Source organism: Rhinolophus sinicus, chromosome 18, assembly GCF_057876585.1.
Source record: "Rhinolophus sinicus isolate RSI-liver-muscle chromosome 18, RSI-T2T, whole genome shotgun sequence".
Classification (NCBI taxonomy): Eukaryota; Metazoa; Chordata; class Mammalia; order Chiroptera; family Rhinolophidae; genus Rhinolophus; species Rhinolophus sinicus.
This window is the reverse complement of record NC_142518.1, coordinates 10,343,708-10,362,780: the sequence shown is the minus strand read 5'-3', so window position 1 is coordinate 10,362,780 and position 19,073 is coordinate 10,343,708. Positions and strand designations below refer to the sequence as shown.

The following is a 19,073-nucleotide window of genomic DNA, read 5'->3' as shown; positions in this document are numbered from 1 at the left end:
TTACCTGGCCCCTGAAAGAGGAAAGCAAAGGACATTGAGTGTGCACTCACTAGATGCTTCTCACTACACCCCTTGCTAGGGACTCAGTGTGCCTTCTGTAACTTACAAGGCAGGTAATGTCATTCCCACCTTACAGAGGAGACTGAGTGCAAAGAGGTTAAATAACCTGCCCAGAGCCATCCACCTAGAGTACCTGGTGCGGCTGGAGCCAAACCAGGTCATTTTCTCCTTCTGCCACCACCCCTGTGGGATTTTGTTGTTCTTTTGTTTTTATTGGACATTCTACTTCAGATTATCAACCCATCCTAAAGTTTTGAATTAGAGCCTGAGGATTTATTTCCTATAGTCTTTCTGATGGAAATGCCCATCATTTAGAATTTGTATAGAGTGGATCATTGTTTGGTGTTGAAGTCTCTTCTGTCTTTCTGGCATGTGAAAGGGCAGAGAATTTCTTAAGCAGATTTCTATTTGTTTGGTTCAAGTACTTATTCTCTCTTAATTCTCCTGGCTCTCATTATTGTCAGCAAATATTAGAAGCCTCTTTCATCACAAGGATTTAGATTCCCATTGACACTTTCAAATTTCATGTGGGTTGTAAAGGAAATGAGCACCACTGTAAAACCTTGCAATTTTAAAAAGCTGACTGCAAGGGAATTCATTTTATTAAGGAAAATTCCCCAGAAGATTTGGATCTTAGCTGTCCCTTAGAAGCATATCCACAAATTTCTACATTCCTAAAGGCATTCTAAAAACAACAACAAAGCTTGAGATTAGTACAATGTCAGAATTTAGTTCAAAGCAATTAAGAATATTACTTAAAAGAGACTTTAACTGACTGATATAACATCATCAAAATAAAAACTTTATAGTCTCTTTGATCATATTGGCATAGGAGTTTTTTGGATAAAGTGATTCAAAGCAATGATCCATTTATTCAAATATTCTGTCCCTGCCTATGACATGATCCATTCAACTTCTGTCTATAGCGGTACAAAAACACAATTACTGTCTGCTTCTTTCAAAGATATCCCTAGATACCGCAAGAGGCATTACATCTTAAATGTAAAGCTGCATTGCTTAGTTTCTTTTCTAAGTGTGAATTATTTTTCTTCTACTTTTCTTGAGAGGATACATTCCTAAGAGAAGGTAGCATTCCTCTCACCATACTTTCATTCCTGAGTGATGAAGGCGTCTTCCTAGATGTGATGTAGAGAATTTCCACACTGATTTTTTCTGGAGTCAGAGATGTCCAGAACTTGCTGCGGTGATGGGATATTCTGCCCTATTCAGTATAGTAGCCATTAACCATTTGTATCTATTGAGTATTTGAAACATGCTCAATTAATTTGAATGAATTTAAATAGCCACATGTGGCTAGGGTCTACACTTTTGTAGAGCAAAGCTTTAAATTATAACCGTAGAAAAGTAGACATTTCTGATCAACATCTGTCCTCACTACTATACAGTAGCTTTGGGTCTCCAGTGGTAAGTGATATGGGGATTTGTGATTTTGAATTCCATACTAAATTTTTAGATCATTTCATAAAGCATCTCTTTGAAAGCTTTAAAGTTGTTGTATTTACTTCCCCCTATAAAACCTATATTTTGGGGCAACCGGATGGCTCAGTTAGTTAAAGCACGAGCACTGAACAACAGGGTTGCCAGTTCGATTCCCACATGGGCCAGTGAGCTGCACCCTCCACAACTAGACTGAAGACAATGAGCTGCCGCTGAACTTCTGGAGGGGTGGCCGGATGGCTCAGTTGGTTAGAGCACGAGCTCTCAACAACAAGGTTGCCAATTCAATTCCCTTATGGGATGGTGGGCTGCGCCCCCTGCAACTAAAGATTGAAAACAGTGACTGGACTTGGAGCTGAGCTGCGCCCTCCACAACTAGATTGAAGGACAACGACTTGGAGCTGATGGGCCCTGGAGAAATACACTGTTCCCCCGATATTCCCCAATAAAATTTATTTTTAAAAAACACCCATATTTTATCATCTTCAGTTTGATATATACAAAGAGAGAAATTTAAGTGATTTTTAAAGTAGGGAATATACCACACAGGCCATGCTCTGTACTATAGTAATTATGGGATTAGAGAGTTACCCAATCTCTAATTGAGAGTTACCCAAACTCTCCAGGTTTTCCTAACCTGGTGGGGGGAAAAAAAAACAACCATAGTTTTTGAGAATTCCAACTGGAGGAAATAATTTTTAATCCTAGAAAATTTCTACCCAGATTTGGAAATGTTGCCCATTTAATTCTTACCATTACAAAATGGGATTTCTGTGAAAAAATAGCTGGGGAAAGCTACTTTTCTGTTCCTATTACATTTAGGAGAACTTGAATTGCTCATCTAGGGGCTTCTTACAACCCTCAATGTGAAAAATAGCTTAATTTCCCCCTGATAATGTAAGTAACATATGCTCATTGTAAGATTCACACAACACAGAAAAGTATAAGGAAGAAAAATTTTTTTTAAATCTTGAACTCTTACCACCTTGAGCAATAACCACCATTAACATGTTGAAAGTCCATCCTTTTATCACTCAGAGGTTCTTTATCACCAGGGATAAGTTGGCATAGGCTGAAATATGAGTTCAGTTTCATGGCGCTATCTATGATTAATACCCAACTTAAAGTTGTTACTAGAAAAGCAGTTGTACTTGCTGTATTCTTAGGGGACACTTACCTTGGGAAAGGAGACCTTGTTGGAAATAGCCTGAAGCCATCTAAGAGAAAGAATGACCTACGGTTAGCCTAAAGTGTGGGGGATACCATGAAAATGGAGCCAATGTAAGTCTATGAAGGGCCTTCAAAAAGCAGGCAGATTTGGGGAAAGCAGAATTCATCTTGCCATTTAAAAAGTTTTGCTTGACTTTGTTCACTCTAACACCTTCCACAAATGAAATGTTGGATCTCTTATTAAGTGAGATGTGTTTTGCAATTTGAAATTCTATAGTGAAGATGGATCATGAAAGTTACCAGCTATGATGATAAGTTAAATAAACATCTCACCATTGAATGAGTTTCTGATTCAAAGATAAGACGTTTAAAGTATTTCTCATGTTTGCTTCAATCGCGTCATGGTTGTTCTCATTTCAGATCACCCCTATTTTGTTGGTGTCCAATTCCATCCTGAGTTTTCTTCTAGGCCGATGAAGCCTTCCCCTCCATACTTGGGACTATTACTTGCGGCAACTGGGAACCTGAATGCCTTCGTGCAACAAGGATGCAAACTGTCCTCCAGGTAACCAGCTTACTGCTCTTAGCAATGATCCAAGATACCATTATCAACATCTTAGGTTTCTCATAAAATTTCATATCGTAGTAGGATTTTTTTTAAGTGAAGAACCATTTTGTCCTTCTTAACAATTGTGATTTTTTCTCTTAATAAAAATAATTTAATCACATCTACAACCGTAACATGTCAGTTTTCCAAATCGTGCTAACACTGGACATTATTTTAGAAATTTTTGTCATTTTGATGGGTGAAAAATGGGATTTTCTTTTGTGGACTCTGATTAATACATTTATATGAATATTTCATATGTTTATTGGCTCTGTTTAATGAATAGACTGTTCATATCCTTTGCCCTCGTTTTCCTTTTGCTATTATATCCTTTTCCTTAATGATTGGGTAAGCTCTTTAAAGGACATTAATCCTTTGTTAGGTCGCATATATTTTTTCAAAGTGATTTTGTTTTCTTCTAAATTGTCAATGGTAGTTTTTATTTTCCTTAAAGGGTTTTAAATAAGGACTATATGTACCGTGTTTCCCCAAGAATAAGGCCTAACCAGAAAATAAGCCCTAGCATGATTTTTCAGGATGACATCCCCTGAACATAAGCCCTAATGTGTCTTTTGGAGCAAAAATTAATATAAGACCCGGTCTTATTTTCAGAGAAACACGGTAGTTCTCATTTATATATATTTTTAAATTTATGTAGTCAGATCTTTTATGGATTCTGCCTTTAGTGTCATGCATAAAGTCTTTCCTCATCAAAAGATTATATAAATAATAACCCATTGTTTTCACTAGCACTTTATGGTTTCAATTTTATGCAGTAGTTTAAATCTATAATCTATATGAACTTTATTTTTGGTATAGTGTGTGAGGTAGAGACCTGGCTCCTTCCTGCCCTCAATTGTTAGTAAGTTGAGTAATTTAGGTGGGTTTTAGGGATTTCTGTTTTGTTCCATTAATGATGTCATCTCTTATTTCTGAACCCTTACAACCCTTTGCATTATCATAGCATTATTATAAATCAAGCCCTTGTCTACCTTGTTATTATTTAACATTTTAAAAAAGGTATTTTGCTGCTCTTTGAATCGTACAATGATTTTAAAAATCAGATTTGAATAAAAAAATCCCTCAGGGATTCTCATTAAGATTTCTTTACATTTAAATACTAGTTTGGGGAGAATTTATATTTTACTTTTTCTCGTCCAGGTATATGATATGTAATAATTTTTAAAAGTGGAAGGAACTAGCTAGCATTATAGACTAGTTATGGGGTAGTACAATAATAACTGGATATATGTTGTTTAGAAGATTACCATTGCCGACCCTCATCCTAGCAAACAACTCTTGCCATATTGCAGTTGAGGACTGCTGGGATCTGTGCATGGTGTTCTGTGTGTGTCCTTGTGTTATGCAAGCCTGCTTATTTGCGACATTACCTGCCAGGAGAAGCTCACAGCTCCCTAGCATTTATTTTAGCTATGTGTTCAAATGGGAACAGCTTTATATATTTTGCATGTCAGGCGTCTCACTGAATTAATGATCGATCACTCCTTGTACTCTTGAACCAGTGCTCTGGTTTGTACGCTGTGCCCTCTGGAGCTGGAGTCTGGCCTGCTGTGAGGAGCAGGCTGAGGGGCTCCAGGCTCTTCCCGGCTTGAGCTCATGCGGCATGGTTCTGCACTCAAGTCCATATAAAGACGATCTTCCTGTGTTCTGAGGCTGCATGGTTTACGCAGCAGATCGGAAATTCCAGTGTGCTCCCATGTTGGATGTGTGCTGTGATACTTCTCAGCCACTTTATTGTCTCCATTATTTCAGGTGCTCACATGTGAAAGGAGGGTGACAGTGAAGCAAGTTAGACGTCTGGGAGAAACAACTCACACTTAGTAATTCATGCATAACTATCTGGTTGTTTGTAAGCATCAACTAATATACGAATGGCGTCTAGGTTGTGTGGCCTGCCCACCTGTTTGCTGGATGGCCTGCCAATTCCTGCATGGGGACTGGTGGTTTATGGGTAAAGCTCACTGGAAGTTTCTGAGAAAAGTGAACGCTTGCTAGTGACTACTGAGGAAGGCACAGTATGTCTCGGGGAGAAGGAAAAACCTCTTAACAAAACTCTGATGCTGGTATTGAAATTACAGCTGACTAGCCCACTTCCACGGTTGTCAGAGAATTCCTATGTATCAGCCACACACTGGCGCATTCCTTAAGAGCAGCCAGCATCTTATTTATCTTTGTCTCCCTGGCTCCCTAGCACACTTGTGTGTTTTTTTAATTTTTATTCCCCATTAAAGTAATAAATGTAAATAACGGGAGGACGGATATAGTCTAGTCTAATCTTGACACCTTACAGGGGGTTTTCCCACTAAGAATGATGAACATGAATTAATCCAGTGACAGACACTAGGATTCCAGAGGAACCCTGCACTTCAACTCTTCTCTGCCCAGCTCCGTGGCACTAGCAAGCATTGAAAAGCAAATGATGGCTTTGATGGCCAGGCGCTAATGTGAGCTGATATGGGACTGTATTTCTGTCAAACAAGATTACTGTCTGTAATCAACCCTAAACAAATGTGACAAGGAATATGAACACTAGAATAATGACTTCCTTTCCCAGAAATTGGCGGACGATATTTAACTGTGGCACATGCGCAGGCAACATCTTTAAAGCCCAGAATGTAACAATCCTTGGCTTTGAGCAAGCCCACCTGAGCTGCAACCTCTGCGTTCTGCCTCATGGAGAACATGTATATTTTAGTGCCTGGGAAGTTGCAGTAAGAATATTATTTGGGGATCTAGAGCTAGTGAACTAAATTCTCAGCTACTCTGCTATGTGTAGAATGACAGCAGTTATGAAGACCATTCCACCTGGTTTTAGACTTTAGTGGTCTGTTCAAGATGCACATAGTTTTAGGATAGTATTTTTTAGGCTTGTATGATCTACTCAAAACTAACATGCAAAAGCAAACTAAGAGTTTTGTTTTTTGGTGGGGGGTTCCCCCAAGACCACCCACATATTCGATGATTCACTAGAAGGAATCAGAATACATTAGGTTGGTGCAAAAGTAATTGCAGTTTTTGCAATTATTTTTAACCTTTTAAACTGCAATTACATTTGCACCAACCTAATAGTTGTACTCATGACTAAAATTTATTACAGTGACAAAATAAGCATACACAGCTGGATCAGTAAGGGAAAAAGGTGTAAGTGGATTCTGGAGAAATCTGTTTGCAGGTTTCCTATGTTCTCTCTCTCCTGTGAGATGTCACACAGAGCTCACCCTCCCTCCAGCAGTGAAAATGCAACAGCACATATGTGATGTGTATGCTGAGAGAAGCCGATTTGAGACTCAGAGTTCAGGGTTTTCATTGGGGGCTGGTCACAGGCTTTCTCTACCTAGCAACCACTCAAATTCCAGACTTTCAGAAGGAAAACAAGTGTTTACCATAAATCACATCTGCAGACAGCCTAGGCCCAGTGAAATGAACTTATCAGTTAGTGATGGAGAAAACACTCTGAAAGCCAAGTTCCCAAGTTCCCCCACAAGCAGGCCCTTTTAGAGATAGCAGCCTCAGGCCTGCTGTGTTAACTCTTTTGCATAAGTCTAACAAATCACTTTTAGAATAAATAAATCCAATGGGAAATTATGGTCCATTAAATACATCTTTGTAATTCTTTGCAGATATCTACCCTCTGGTATCTAAATATAATTTGTCCCATGTATGAAAAGTAACCACAAATTTGCATGGTCTTACTGGCATGTAATATAATAGAATGAGACTGTTTCATGTACTTGTAAGAAAAAAATGCTAGGAGACTTACTAAATATGAGTATAGAAAGGTGCTTATAATTGTGAATTGTTTAGTAGCTAGAAACAAGCACATAATCTCTCTCCAGAATTCCATTTTAAGCAATTGGAAACAGAAGAGGGATCAAAATTTATAGTTCATAGGTTGTTTTTGAGCACGTGTGTCTCTGGGGCTGCTCTGAGAGGTTCTTTGGCACAAACAATACACACCAAGTTTAGGGACAACTTCCAGTTTTTTGGATGCTGGCATTTATCATGCCCATTTGTCAGGTCAGAGTAAAACTCTCTTGCTTAAATGGTACTCATTCGACATTGGAAAGCAAGAACTTAAATGGGGTTCAGTCAGCAGTTCACAGAAATGCAGCTCTTTGGAGAAACATGTTTTAAAAGTATAAAATTGTAATCTTAAGACATTTGAGTAGCATTTTATCCTAGATTTTAGAATCTTGGATTCCATGTCTCCACACACCATATACTCTCTCTTGTGCAGAGAAATTGTCTTTTGGTGGCCAATCAGGAGGCAGGCTGGTACAGAAACAACAGGAAGGAAATTACTTGGTGATTCACTGTATTTGCTTGATTATTTCAGACCAAACTCAAAAGTTGAACTACTTTTTAATCAAAGGGTCCTTAAAAGAAGTACATACCCAGAGCCACTTCCATTTCCTGATCTCTTGCATACTCCTAGGATCTAAGTCCATTCTCTCCTTCACACTTACTCTTCCCTCTCTACTTTTATCTTTGAATCCTGGCAGCAGTCAAGGAGAGAAGGCACTCCTTTCAGTCATCATTGTTTCTGGTCGCTCTTTGGTGACTATTTGTGTTTTCCTTTTATGTGACATGCTGGCTTCCAGCCTGGGAAGATTTTGTTTTCTGTTGACTTCTAGATGTAGCATTACAGAAAATTTGGAAAATAAAAATGGACCCATACACCCACCAGCCTAACACAATGACTATGCTCAGTTTTAAATATTTTCTTCCAGTCTTTACTCTATATCCATGTATTTTTTTAATGGTTGTAATCATATTAGTGCATGTGTGTATACATATTTTTTTCTCCAACTCTTTTATTTTGAAAACTTTCAAACTTACAGAAAAGATGCAAGAATAGTACAGTGCACACTTGTATACCTTTCACCTAGATTCATCAATTGTTGCCATCTTACAACATTTGCTTCTGTGTGTGTGTGTGTGTGTGTGTGTGTGTGTGTGTAAACTTATTTTGGAACCACTTATATTAAGTTGCAAAACATCATTGCACTCCACCTCTAAATACTTATCACACATTTCCTAAAATTAAAGACATTTTTCTCACATAACTGCAATATCATTATCATACGAAAATTAACATTTATTCAATGGCATTTAATACCCAGTCCATATTTAAATTCTTCCGTTTATCCCCAAATATCTTTTTAGCTTTTAAAAAATAAAAAATGTAATAAATGATCCATTCAAGGTTCATTTGGTTATGGTGGTGGAGGAAGAAACTTGCCCCTACCCTTCAAGTTTCTTCTCACTGGTCTAATAATTAAATCGACATGAGACAGATTAACAAGAGAAAATAACCACATTTAATTACATATGTATGTATGGGAACCACACATACATGAGAGAGTCAGAAACCTCACATACACAAGAGGTCGGAGACAGGCAAAATGTACGTATGATATTCTGCAATAGGGATGAGATAAGGAACCCTGGGGCTTAAGAAAAAAGGAAGGTCATTGCAGGACTATAAGAACATTTATTCAATAATTAGAAGTTTTCCCTTCCCTATAGATAAGTCATAAAAAGTTATTGCTGACGATAACTGTTATTATGGGCCTGGGCCCTAATTTAAATTCTTTAAGAGAGAGGTAAAAGTTTCTCGTGAGCCTATAGGGTCTCAGTTGCCTTCAGCTCAAAAGAATCCACATACCACAGAGGCATATCTTGGGGTGACTCATTCAGAACCCCTACATTGTGTTTCCTTAGTTTCTTTTAATCTGGATAAATCACACACACCCCGTTTTTAAATATAACATTGACTTCCCCCCATTATTTGTGATTAATTTCACCCATCTACTCACGTACCCCCACTTTCACAACTATCAACTTGTTCTCTGTAACTATGGATCTGTTTCTGTTTTGTTTATTCATTTGTTTTGTTTTTTCAGATTCTACATATAAGTGAAATCAATAGTGTTGGTCTTTCTCTGTCTGACTTATTTCACTTAGTATTGCTAATACCCTCACATTCCATCCATGTTTTACAAATGGCAAGATCTGATTCTTTTTTATTTCTGAGTATATTCCATTGTAATAATATTGACTTTTATAAAAAGTCCTGGCTTGTAGAAATGACCAGAATCTGGATTCATCTGATTGTTTTCTCATGCTTAGAATCAGGTTAGACATTTTTGGAAGAATAGTTCATTGGGGCTGTTATGTACTTTATAAGTGCACATCAGGAGACACGTAAGGCTCATAACATTCCCTTTTTTTATCGCACTGTGGATGATGCTGTTAATCGCCTGGTTAAGGTAGTGACTGGATGTCTCTTTCATAAAGGAATGTTTTCTTCCATTTTGGTTTCTAAAATACCATCCCCCACTGAAATGAACTAGGGTTCCTGGAGTAAATGGTTGATTCCAGTACTGGGACAGGGAAAGTATAAGATGAGCCTGGGACATATTGCTGGACTTATGAGGTGTGATCAGAAAGTAACAGTGAATGTTTAAATTTGAAAAAAAAAAACACTATTGCAGTAAAAGACACATTGCCATTATCCCCCTCAAAATACCCACCCGTACTTCACACACACTTATCCCATCGTTCTTGCCACTTTCTGAAGCAGTTCTGGAAGTTCTCTTTCATGAGTGTCTTTAGTTGTGCTGTTGTAGCTGCCTCGATGTACAGAATCATTTCAAAACACTTACCTTTCATGGTCATTTTGGCTTTGGGGAAGAGCCAGAAGTCACATGGTGCCAGATCCGATGAATAAGGTGGATGAGGACACACCATAATGTTTTTATTGGACAGAAATTGCAGTACCAGAAGCGATGTATGACGTGGAGCTTTTCCGTTGTGATCACAAAATACAGTGAATGCTGCTGCCGAGTGCCATCCAACGGAAAGGCAGGGATCTTCAATACAGGAAGCGGTGCATCAAACCTTAGTAAGAGTGTGTGACAAGTTTTAACTTGTTCGGTGCAGTTAGTCAGATGTGAGCTACGGTTGAGAGAAGGTGTGTTTTCAAGTGTGCTGTAAATCCTCCATCGTGACAATGCTCCGTGTCACACATCACTTCTGGTATATGGAAATTTCTGTCAAATAAAAACGTTACAGTGTGTCGTCATCCACCTTATTCACGGGATCTGGCACTGTGCGACTTCTGGCTCTTCCCCAAAGTTAAGATGATTAAGGACATCGAGGCAGCCACGATAGCACAACTAAAGACACTCACGAAAGAGGACTTCCAGAACTGCTTCAGAAATTGGCAAGAGGATGGGATAAGTGTGTTTGAGGAGGGTATTTTGAGGGGGATTAATGGCAATGTGTCTTTTACTATAATAAGTTTTTTTAATTTAAACATTTACCATATTGTTTGATCACATCTCGTAAAGGAAGGAGGAGCTAAAAAACCAATGGGGAAGTTTTGTACAACATCAAAGAAGCCAGTTTGATAGGGCTCCTGCTGCCCTCATTTTGGACAATTTGAATATCAAAAAAGAATAATGACAGTATTGGATTATAACACGTTACATTTTTTAAAATTCCATAATGATACTCAGAAAAAAAATTTTTTTAAAGGCCAATTAAAAATGTAGAAGCAACCCCTTATGTGATAACTAAGTCAAATAAAGATCAGCAGTGGATGCCAAAACCATTGGACAAAAGGTTGTGGGAAACAGGATATTTATATGTTCTTAAAGCATCACCACAGATTCTGTATTAATTACAATAGCTTGTCTTTTGAACTTAGCACCTCATGTGCATTTTTCTAAGTTGCATGATGCTCATAATGTTTAATGCCTGCATACTTTAGCATTCACTCAATGCACCACATGTATTAAAGTTTACTTTATCCCAGCCACAGTGCTGTGCACGAGAGAATCCAGGGCTAGTTGAATAAGAACACATTCCCCGTCCTGGAGGACTCATCAGGTAGTATACGTTCTGTAGGTTCTCCACATTTTGGGGCTGACAAATCACCTTCCGAGAATGTGATAAAAACTGTGGACCCACTTCCTGGACAGCCCCAGCAGTGTGGGAAGTGCCACATTATAGCTTATTCTCTCTTCTATGACCACACCCCAGGGGGGACTCCCAGGCTGTCAGGATTATGACTAACATCAGGATAGACATCTTGCTGCCAGTGGTATTGCCATCCACATCATCCGCAAACCTGGCTGGACTCCCATGAGTGAGCTCAGATTCCTCCCTCCTCCTCCCCATCCCTCATAGTCAGGTGGTCCTGGAGAATCTGGGTGTTGGAATCTATCTCCCCTCCCCATATTGTCTGCTGTGCTGCAAGGGGTGTGGCCTGGACCTCAGCACTCAGGTTCTGGAGATGAGACTGGCCTCACTCCTCTGTGCATCGGTTTCTTTATAAAAGGGGAATGGTAATAGTACCCACTTCATATGGGATTAATGAAGATTAAGTTTGTACTAAATGTAAAGCACTCAGCAGAGTACCTGGTCTATGGTAGCAAATTAAAGGGGAAGCATTATTATGCTATTATTATTCATTCGACCTTAGTTCTGGTCTCCTTCATGTCTTGCCCACTGCAAAGCCTCCTACTTGGTCTCTGTGTGTCCAGCATTCCTTCTCTCAATCCATCTTCTGCCGGTGGAATGATCTTCCTACATTATCTTGGAGCTCAAAACTCTTAGTGGCTTCCCTTGACTATAGGATAAAATGCACACAAATCCATACGGAACAGTTTGCAGTCCCCTGATCTCCCCAGAGGGATTTAATGCCTTTGCCTCCGCTCACACTGCCCTCTTGGCTCTTGATGTACATTCCTGCAGTGCTTAGCGAGAGGGGGGTACAACTCTTATCCTGTTAGACTGTGAGTTCACCTCAGTCATTACTGACCGAGGGCCTGGGAGGTAGGAGAGACCTCTCCATTGACTATAGGGTGGCATTTCTCCCTCTAAGCCGTTCTCATCTCCTCTTGGCAGCCCTTTGCCTTTGACTAGGAGAGTGAAATACTCTTCTCCCCTTGCATGAATCTGATATGCATTTTCCAGCACTATTTTAAACTTGGAATCATCTTGCTTTTTGCTTTTTTTTTTAACCTTTGGGCTGTGTGGTTCATGTTGCCAAGGGCCATTGTTGCAATATATGGTGCAAATATTTTACTTCCATTGGGACAGTGCGGACGAGTAGAGCGGGTACTATGGATTTAATTTCTGGGTTTGCCAGTTACTGGGTAATTTTTTCCATGTCCCCTCCTAAACCTCAGGCTCTCCATCCTTTAGGGTTGCTATGAGGAACAGTTGAGATGGTGCTTTGTAAACTTCAAACTGATGGGGAAATATTACTTTCCCCCTTTTGTTACATTTCAAGCAAAAGTGAACTGGAAAACAAAGATTTTTTTGCTTTAGTTTTTCTAACAGTCCTTTTAAACATCTTCTAAAACAACTCCCCCCGCCCTTTCTCCCGTGATTATTGGACTCCAACTCCCTACCTTGAGACTTTTCTGGTAAAGTGCTGCTAATAAACCACTTTGCGTACACCTTCCCTTGGGGGTTCAGTGTTGGTTAAAAGGTGCTCTTTATTGATTGTGGGTCACTGCAGCGCTGATGATGTGGTGGCAGCCAGGAACTGAGTTAATAGTGATATAGACTATTGTGTTCTTTATGCCCTGCCGGGCTTGTATTCTACCGTTTACTATTCATGCAAAACTCATTTAAAGCATACTAAGTTTTTATTCCATTGCTCTTATATTTTTATGGCTTCCAGGGGCTCTTTGAGAAGGAAGTAAGTACAGCAGTAACAATGCTTTGGGGAAAATTGTGTGCATGGCAACCTGTTTTAAAATACGCTTTTTCCACATGAAATGAATTTTGATATAAAGCATTGTAGGAACTCATGCATGCTGGGAATCCTAAGTATGCCATTAAAAAAATTTTAATTCCAACCACCTCTTCCTGTCAGTGGAGAAGAAATAGTTTAACGGCTGCCTCCAGGGTAGCATAAAAGGTGGGATATACGAGGCATTGCTGTATCCTTTCCCTAGTGCCTTGGAACATATATTTTTTTATATTGGGAATTTCTTAGGAGCCAGGAGTCTTTGACAAACAAACTTGACTGTGGCAAGCAGTTTGTTTGTCACAGACCCACACGTAGACTGTTGCTACCAAGTCTTGGAAGTCAAGCCAGGGTTGTAAGGATAGTGATTCCCTGCCTTGCTGCTGGTGATTTTGACTTTGTCTTGTAAGAAATAGTACAGTGAAAAACTTTTTTTAAAAGAATGCTTCCATTATTTGGGGGGCACCTGCATGCATGAGAGACATTTGCTGTGATTTTAATTAACTGTAGAAAGCCAGACCTTAAAAAAAAAAAAAAAAAATCTTTTTAGGGAGTGACAAGGAGGACTTTGCATGGTGATTATGGTTTGTTTTTTTAAAATACTTCATTTGTTTTTAAATCAACACTGTCCAATAGAACTTTCTGCAATGATAGAAACAGTTTATACTCTGCACCACCGAATGTGGCAGTCACCAGCCACACAAGGCTATCAAGCACTGAAGTGTGGCCCAATGTGTTCGAGTGAGAAATGGTCATTTAAATTTTGTTTGATTTTAATTGATTCAAATTTAGATAAGTATGGTGGCTTGTGGCTACTGTACTAGACAGTGCAGGTTTAAAACTTTCCCCTCAAATGTAACAAGACACCCATGAACGGGTCTGTATTCTGTGGCATTTCATAAAATTTAACATGCAAGACCCAAGTATCTAATAACTCTCCCCACTGAGGGTGTGTGTGTGTGTGTGTGTGTGTGTGTGTGTGTGTGTGTGTGACTAGATTATTTAAAAAGACAGGTTAGTCTTAAGATAGAGCTGCGATGTCTTGAATTAAGTGAAAATATACCCAGATAAGTATATCTTAGGACTTCTTTAAGTCTGTTCTGTATGAAACAAAAATGAACCCTTAAGTTACATGTGTCATAGAGTAGCACCCACATTTTTTTGAATGCGCAGGAGCCACTGCTGTTCTGCGCATGAGTGATGATCCATGTTTGATTTCTAGCAGTTGCTTTTTGCTGCCACATGAATACCAGAAAATCAGCAAGTTTAGCAGCTATGCCCCTTTTGATAATTCTGTTCCTGAGCGTCGTGGTTTATCTGGTTGTCTTCACCTGGCCCCTGACACACATCAAAGAAAATTAGTGAACCCAGTCATTTGCCTTGGATATGAGTAAATCCAGGCTGAGCCTCACGTAGCTACACTCAGCCTGTGCTATTTTGATGTGTTGGCAGAGTTTGGGGCAGACAGCCATCAGACAGGAAATGAGAGCCATTTGGTTAGAAACAGACCCACCCAAGTCCACTTGCTAGTGTGGGTAGGGAATTACTCTTGGTATAGGAAACAATTCTGACAATCATGCACTTGACAGTTTTCATGACTTTTTTATATTTCCATGACTTTTTGAGAGATACCATATTATGAGTATGTAACTCCCAGAAGTAGCAACAGTGTATATTTTGATACAGTTTTTAACGGCACCTTTATACATTCTCTTTTGGCCCTCATAACATTTTGGGGAGATTGTTGGCATTAATACTACTATTTCTAGGCTCTCAAGAGTCAAGTGATCAGTGCATAGGCATATGGCCAATATATCATACAACCAGGAGTGTGAGGGGCAAGATGAGGGCCCACCCTACTCTTCCCCAGGCTCAGAGATGGAGAAGGAAGCAAGTGTAAAATCCGATGATTGAGGAAATGGAGTTTCTTCAGCCATTTGGGCCTTCTCACTTGTGGTGTCAGGGGACATAAGTCTCCTTGAGAGGTGATGCTAGCCCACTGCAGTACAGCTTCAATTTGAGCTTGTGGCCTTGGTTAGTATGATGGGGATTCTGGCCTTGAACGAGCTGTGTACCCCCTGAATCACTTGAACACCTTTGGCCTTCATTTCTTCTCAGATAGGGAGTTAAGTGCAATTTCCAAATCCCCTTTCTTTGCTAATTCTATGACAGGAAATGTTGCATGGAACCAGGAAGGATTCTGCACTTGTACAACAGTGGTGTGCATGGATAAGGACATAACAACTTTTGGGGCCAGTTTTTTGAAAAAACATTCTTCAGTTATTCCTCTGTTTTCTTTATTGGAAACCATTTTGTAACAGTAGAAGCGATTTTCCTAAACTAAAATATAGCTAGGAGGAATCTTCTACTCGATTGCTTTTAAAGATATGTTGATTTATATTTTTAACATATCTTGTCTTTTCTGCCAATTCTTAATCTTCTTCTATCTCCTCTCCAGACTCTAGGCCACCCTTCACCCCTGCCCTTTCCAGTATTTTATCCAAAAGGCAGGGAGGACAATGAAGTTATCTTTTATGATTTTGTTTAGGTATTTATTGATGATACATGCTAAATATGTTTAGAGTAAATCTTTGTTTTCTAACCTGTCAGCATAGAGTTTCTCCAATTCTTCCCCCTCCTCCCTTAAAAAAAAAAAAGTAGATTTTCACCTGTTATAGAATTCAGACTTCTATTGCTACAAGTCAGCAAAAACTTGGCCAAGGGTAGGGATAGGTCTGGCATGAAACTGAATTCCTGGCAATGTTATCTCCATAGATCAGGAGAATTCTTATGGAATTGATCAACCTGCTGACTTATTTGGAATCGAGCAAGAGGAACCCCCAAACTGAGCATACAGCTCAAAGTACAATTGTAGGGCTGTCTCACGGAGAAGGTGTATTTCTAAGGGACCCCAACATGGTGACATCTATGTCAATACTTGGTCCTGTTTTGAATATTCCATGTGACTCAAGGTGGTCGGAGCATTTCATAAAGTTTCTAATTTGAAAATTGCATAGTTGTGCAAATTATTTCTCAAATCCTTGGACCTATGAAAGTATTTGTGGGACTGGGAAACCTTCATGCTGCTAACCCCTAAATCATCGTGAAAGTAGGGTCTGAAGTAGATAGGATTTCAAGGCGAGTTTAGAGAGTACATTAATATTTTTCATGTGCACTACTGGGTGTTTCCTGGGTCTTGAGCCATCATGTATGTGCAAATGACCACCAAGTTCAGTGTCCTCGTGGAATTTGCTGACTGTGGATGACCAACTCTTCCACAGTGGAGTTAGCAAGGGAGCTGCTGTGGTCCTCAAACACAGAGGCAAAACCCAACCTGCTGTTGAACAAAAAGGAGAGCATTTGACTAACGTAATCAAGGGGTGTGCAGCTATTCTCACTGTTCTCTAGTCCTTTCATATTGCTGAAGGAAAGAGTTCTCGTCAGAAAGGTGAAAAATGGGAAAAGTTTGAATGTCCAGGTATTATTATATGCTGTGTTATTGCACTTGAGAACAAATTAAGATCAGCAGGAATAGGACTAAGTGATGCTTAACCTCAGATGGACTGCGGTTTAGGCCCTAGTATGACAAGAGCAGATTCACAGACAATAAATGGGTCCATCAGCTGACGCTTTCATTTTAACTTAATTTTTTAACATAGTACCTCGGGTAGAAAGCAGACAATAGGTAAGAGGGTCAGGAGCAATCTGCTTTCAAGGCTTTTGTCAAAGTTTGGAAATGATTCGTGGTCTTCTGAAGATTATAAATTTAATCTAAATTGAAATGCTTTTATAAATGTTCTGAATAAGTTACTTCCAATTTAAGACAAAAGCAAGTGATTACTTCCTTTGACAAAAGGAGACCATTGTGTGTGGTTGGACTAACCTCTTCCTGTAGTGAGTAGAAAATAATAATAGAACATTCCTTAGTATTATCTCTGAGTGGGAATTAATTATGGAAAGTGCTTGGGATTGTAAGTAGAATAATTGCCTGTTTTTTTTTTTTAACACCTTACTAAGTTAGTTCCTCTTTTGATCTAGTGATAGATACAGTGATGCCAGTGATGACAGCTTTTCAGATCCGAGGATAGCTGAGTTGGAAATAAGCTGAAACTAATCCATGACTTGGAGTGAAAGGGACTGCCTGAGATGGTAAGAAGGACTCTTTAAGTTCTTGTTTGTTTTACAGACAAGCTGTCATCTTGATGTAGAGGGGAGCACTACACTTTTCTATAGGATCCTGCTTACTTGACTGGCAGATGTAGCCAGACAGACTGACAGCCGACTATGCCTTTGGAAAGCTGGAATGCACCTGAGGAAGCTAGCAGTTACCATGGAGAGAATGGAATGCACTTGAGCCCAGGAATAAATATATAAGCGCACCTATAAAAGTATACCTGGAGGCCGAAGTGATTCGAGTTCTAATAGTTTAGGTCAGGGATCAGCAAACTTTCTCAGTAAAGGACAAATATGTTAGGCTGTGCAGTCTCGGTCACAGATACTCCCCTTGGCCATTTTAGAGGAAAAGCAACCGCAGACAATACAGAACTGAATGGGCATGGCAGTGTCCCAGTAAAACCCTCTTTTTAATAATAGTTTGCTGGCCCCTGGTCTAAGTCGTTCATGGAGAAGCAGATTTCTTTGGATTTGTATAAAATAAAATAGTATTTGATTTCTTTGTAGGGAGATGCCAGAGCCTGGCTTGGCTTCTGAGGGCAGCTTATTTTCCCCACGGCTCTCTTAGGCTTTATTAGAGAGGCTAGCAGCCTGGCTAGCTTTATCACATTCCAGCTCAGAGGTTGCTAGTGCCTGGGATTGCCCTAGGGTTGTGACAGACCTTGGAGTGGATGAGCTGCTCTTTTTAGCGGGCACAGCAGCTTTGGGAAAATTTGTAAAGAGCACATTGCTCCACTGTGAGCTCTGTTCATATTTCACTTACGGGCCTAATATTCATATTCACCAGGGAAAGTGTGCCCATGCTTATTTAGGTTTGTCTCAAACATGGAGGTCTTTAGAAGCAAACAAAAATGATGCAAAGATTAGCTGGAGGGATTTTAAAGACTTATTCAGGTTCTGATGTTGCTAATACTTATATTCTGGGTTTTTTTGTTTGTTTTGTTTTTAAGGCTCTGAACTAATTGAAGCCAAGACGAAGGAACTATCTGAAGAAAGCACCACGTTCATAAAGAATCACTCTGTTCTCCACCAAACATGGGATGTAAAGCCACAAAGAGAAGTAATGATATGTACTTTCAAGAAGCAGAACCAAAGGGGTATTTTCCGTTTCCCTCCAGAGGCAGCCTTTGGTTCTCACAAATTTCTGTAGCTGATTAAACCTTTGCCAACAACCTCACTGGGGAGAAAGTGTGTTCGTTCATGTTTTGTGTGGTATAGCGTGATGTCTAGGTGGTGAGCAAGGATCCTGGTAACTGAGCCTGCATCGTGCTGCATGGGGAGGGTGGCAGGGCACATGCGATAACTAATTTTGAGTCAAAAATGAGTCATTCTGTTATCTGGAACTTAACCACAGATTTGGGTGTGGCCCAAAAGTATTTGAATTTCTCACCCTCTTTATTTCTAGTTAAAAGGAAATTTAAACAGGTCCAAGACTAGGGGTGGCAAGTAAGGCTCTCGCTCAGGCATAGAATTGAAAGGGACATAAAAAAAAAAAAAAAACAACAACAACTAAAAACCTCAGGAATCAAGATCAGTAATATATATATTTTTTAATTGAGGTGAAATTCACATAACAGAATTAACCATTTTAAAGTGAACAATCCAGTGGCATTTGGTACATTCACAATGTTGTGCAACCCCACCTTTGTCTATTTTTGAAACATCTCCGAGATTCCAAAATAAATCCCCATACCTATTATCGGTCACTCCCCATTCCTACCTCCCAGCACCTGGCAACTGCTAATTTCCTTTCTGTTTCTATGATTTGCCTATTCTGGATATTTCATGTAAGTGGAATCATACAATATGTGGCTT

General features: G+C 39.5%; 1 protein-coding gene across 6 annotated transcripts in view; it reads left to right on the top strand.

The window, feature by feature from the left end:
• CTPS2 (CTP synthase 2) overlaps window positions 1-18,435 on the top strand; it is a 101,235-nt gene extending 82,800 nt beyond the window's left edge. For 4 of the 6 annotated variants that reach the window (XM_074324097.2, XM_019746325.3, XM_019746326.3 and 1 more), the window contains 4 exons: window positions 3,109-3,253; window positions 13,017-13,034; window positions 17,124-17,234; window positions 18,209-18,435. In XM_074324097.2, coding sequence (XP_074180198.1) covers window positions 3,109-3,253; window positions 13,017-13,034; window positions 17,124-17,193 — 233 coding nt within the window. In that variant the 3' untranslated portion in view covers window positions 17,194-17,234; window positions 18,209-18,435. The remainder of the gene's footprint in view (window positions 1-3,108; window positions 3,254-13,016; window positions 13,035-17,123; window positions 17,235-18,208) is intronic. The other 2 variants (XM_074324098.2, XM_019746328.3) reach the window with 1 other exon arrangement.
• Window positions 18,436-19,073: the final 638 nt, after the last annotated feature.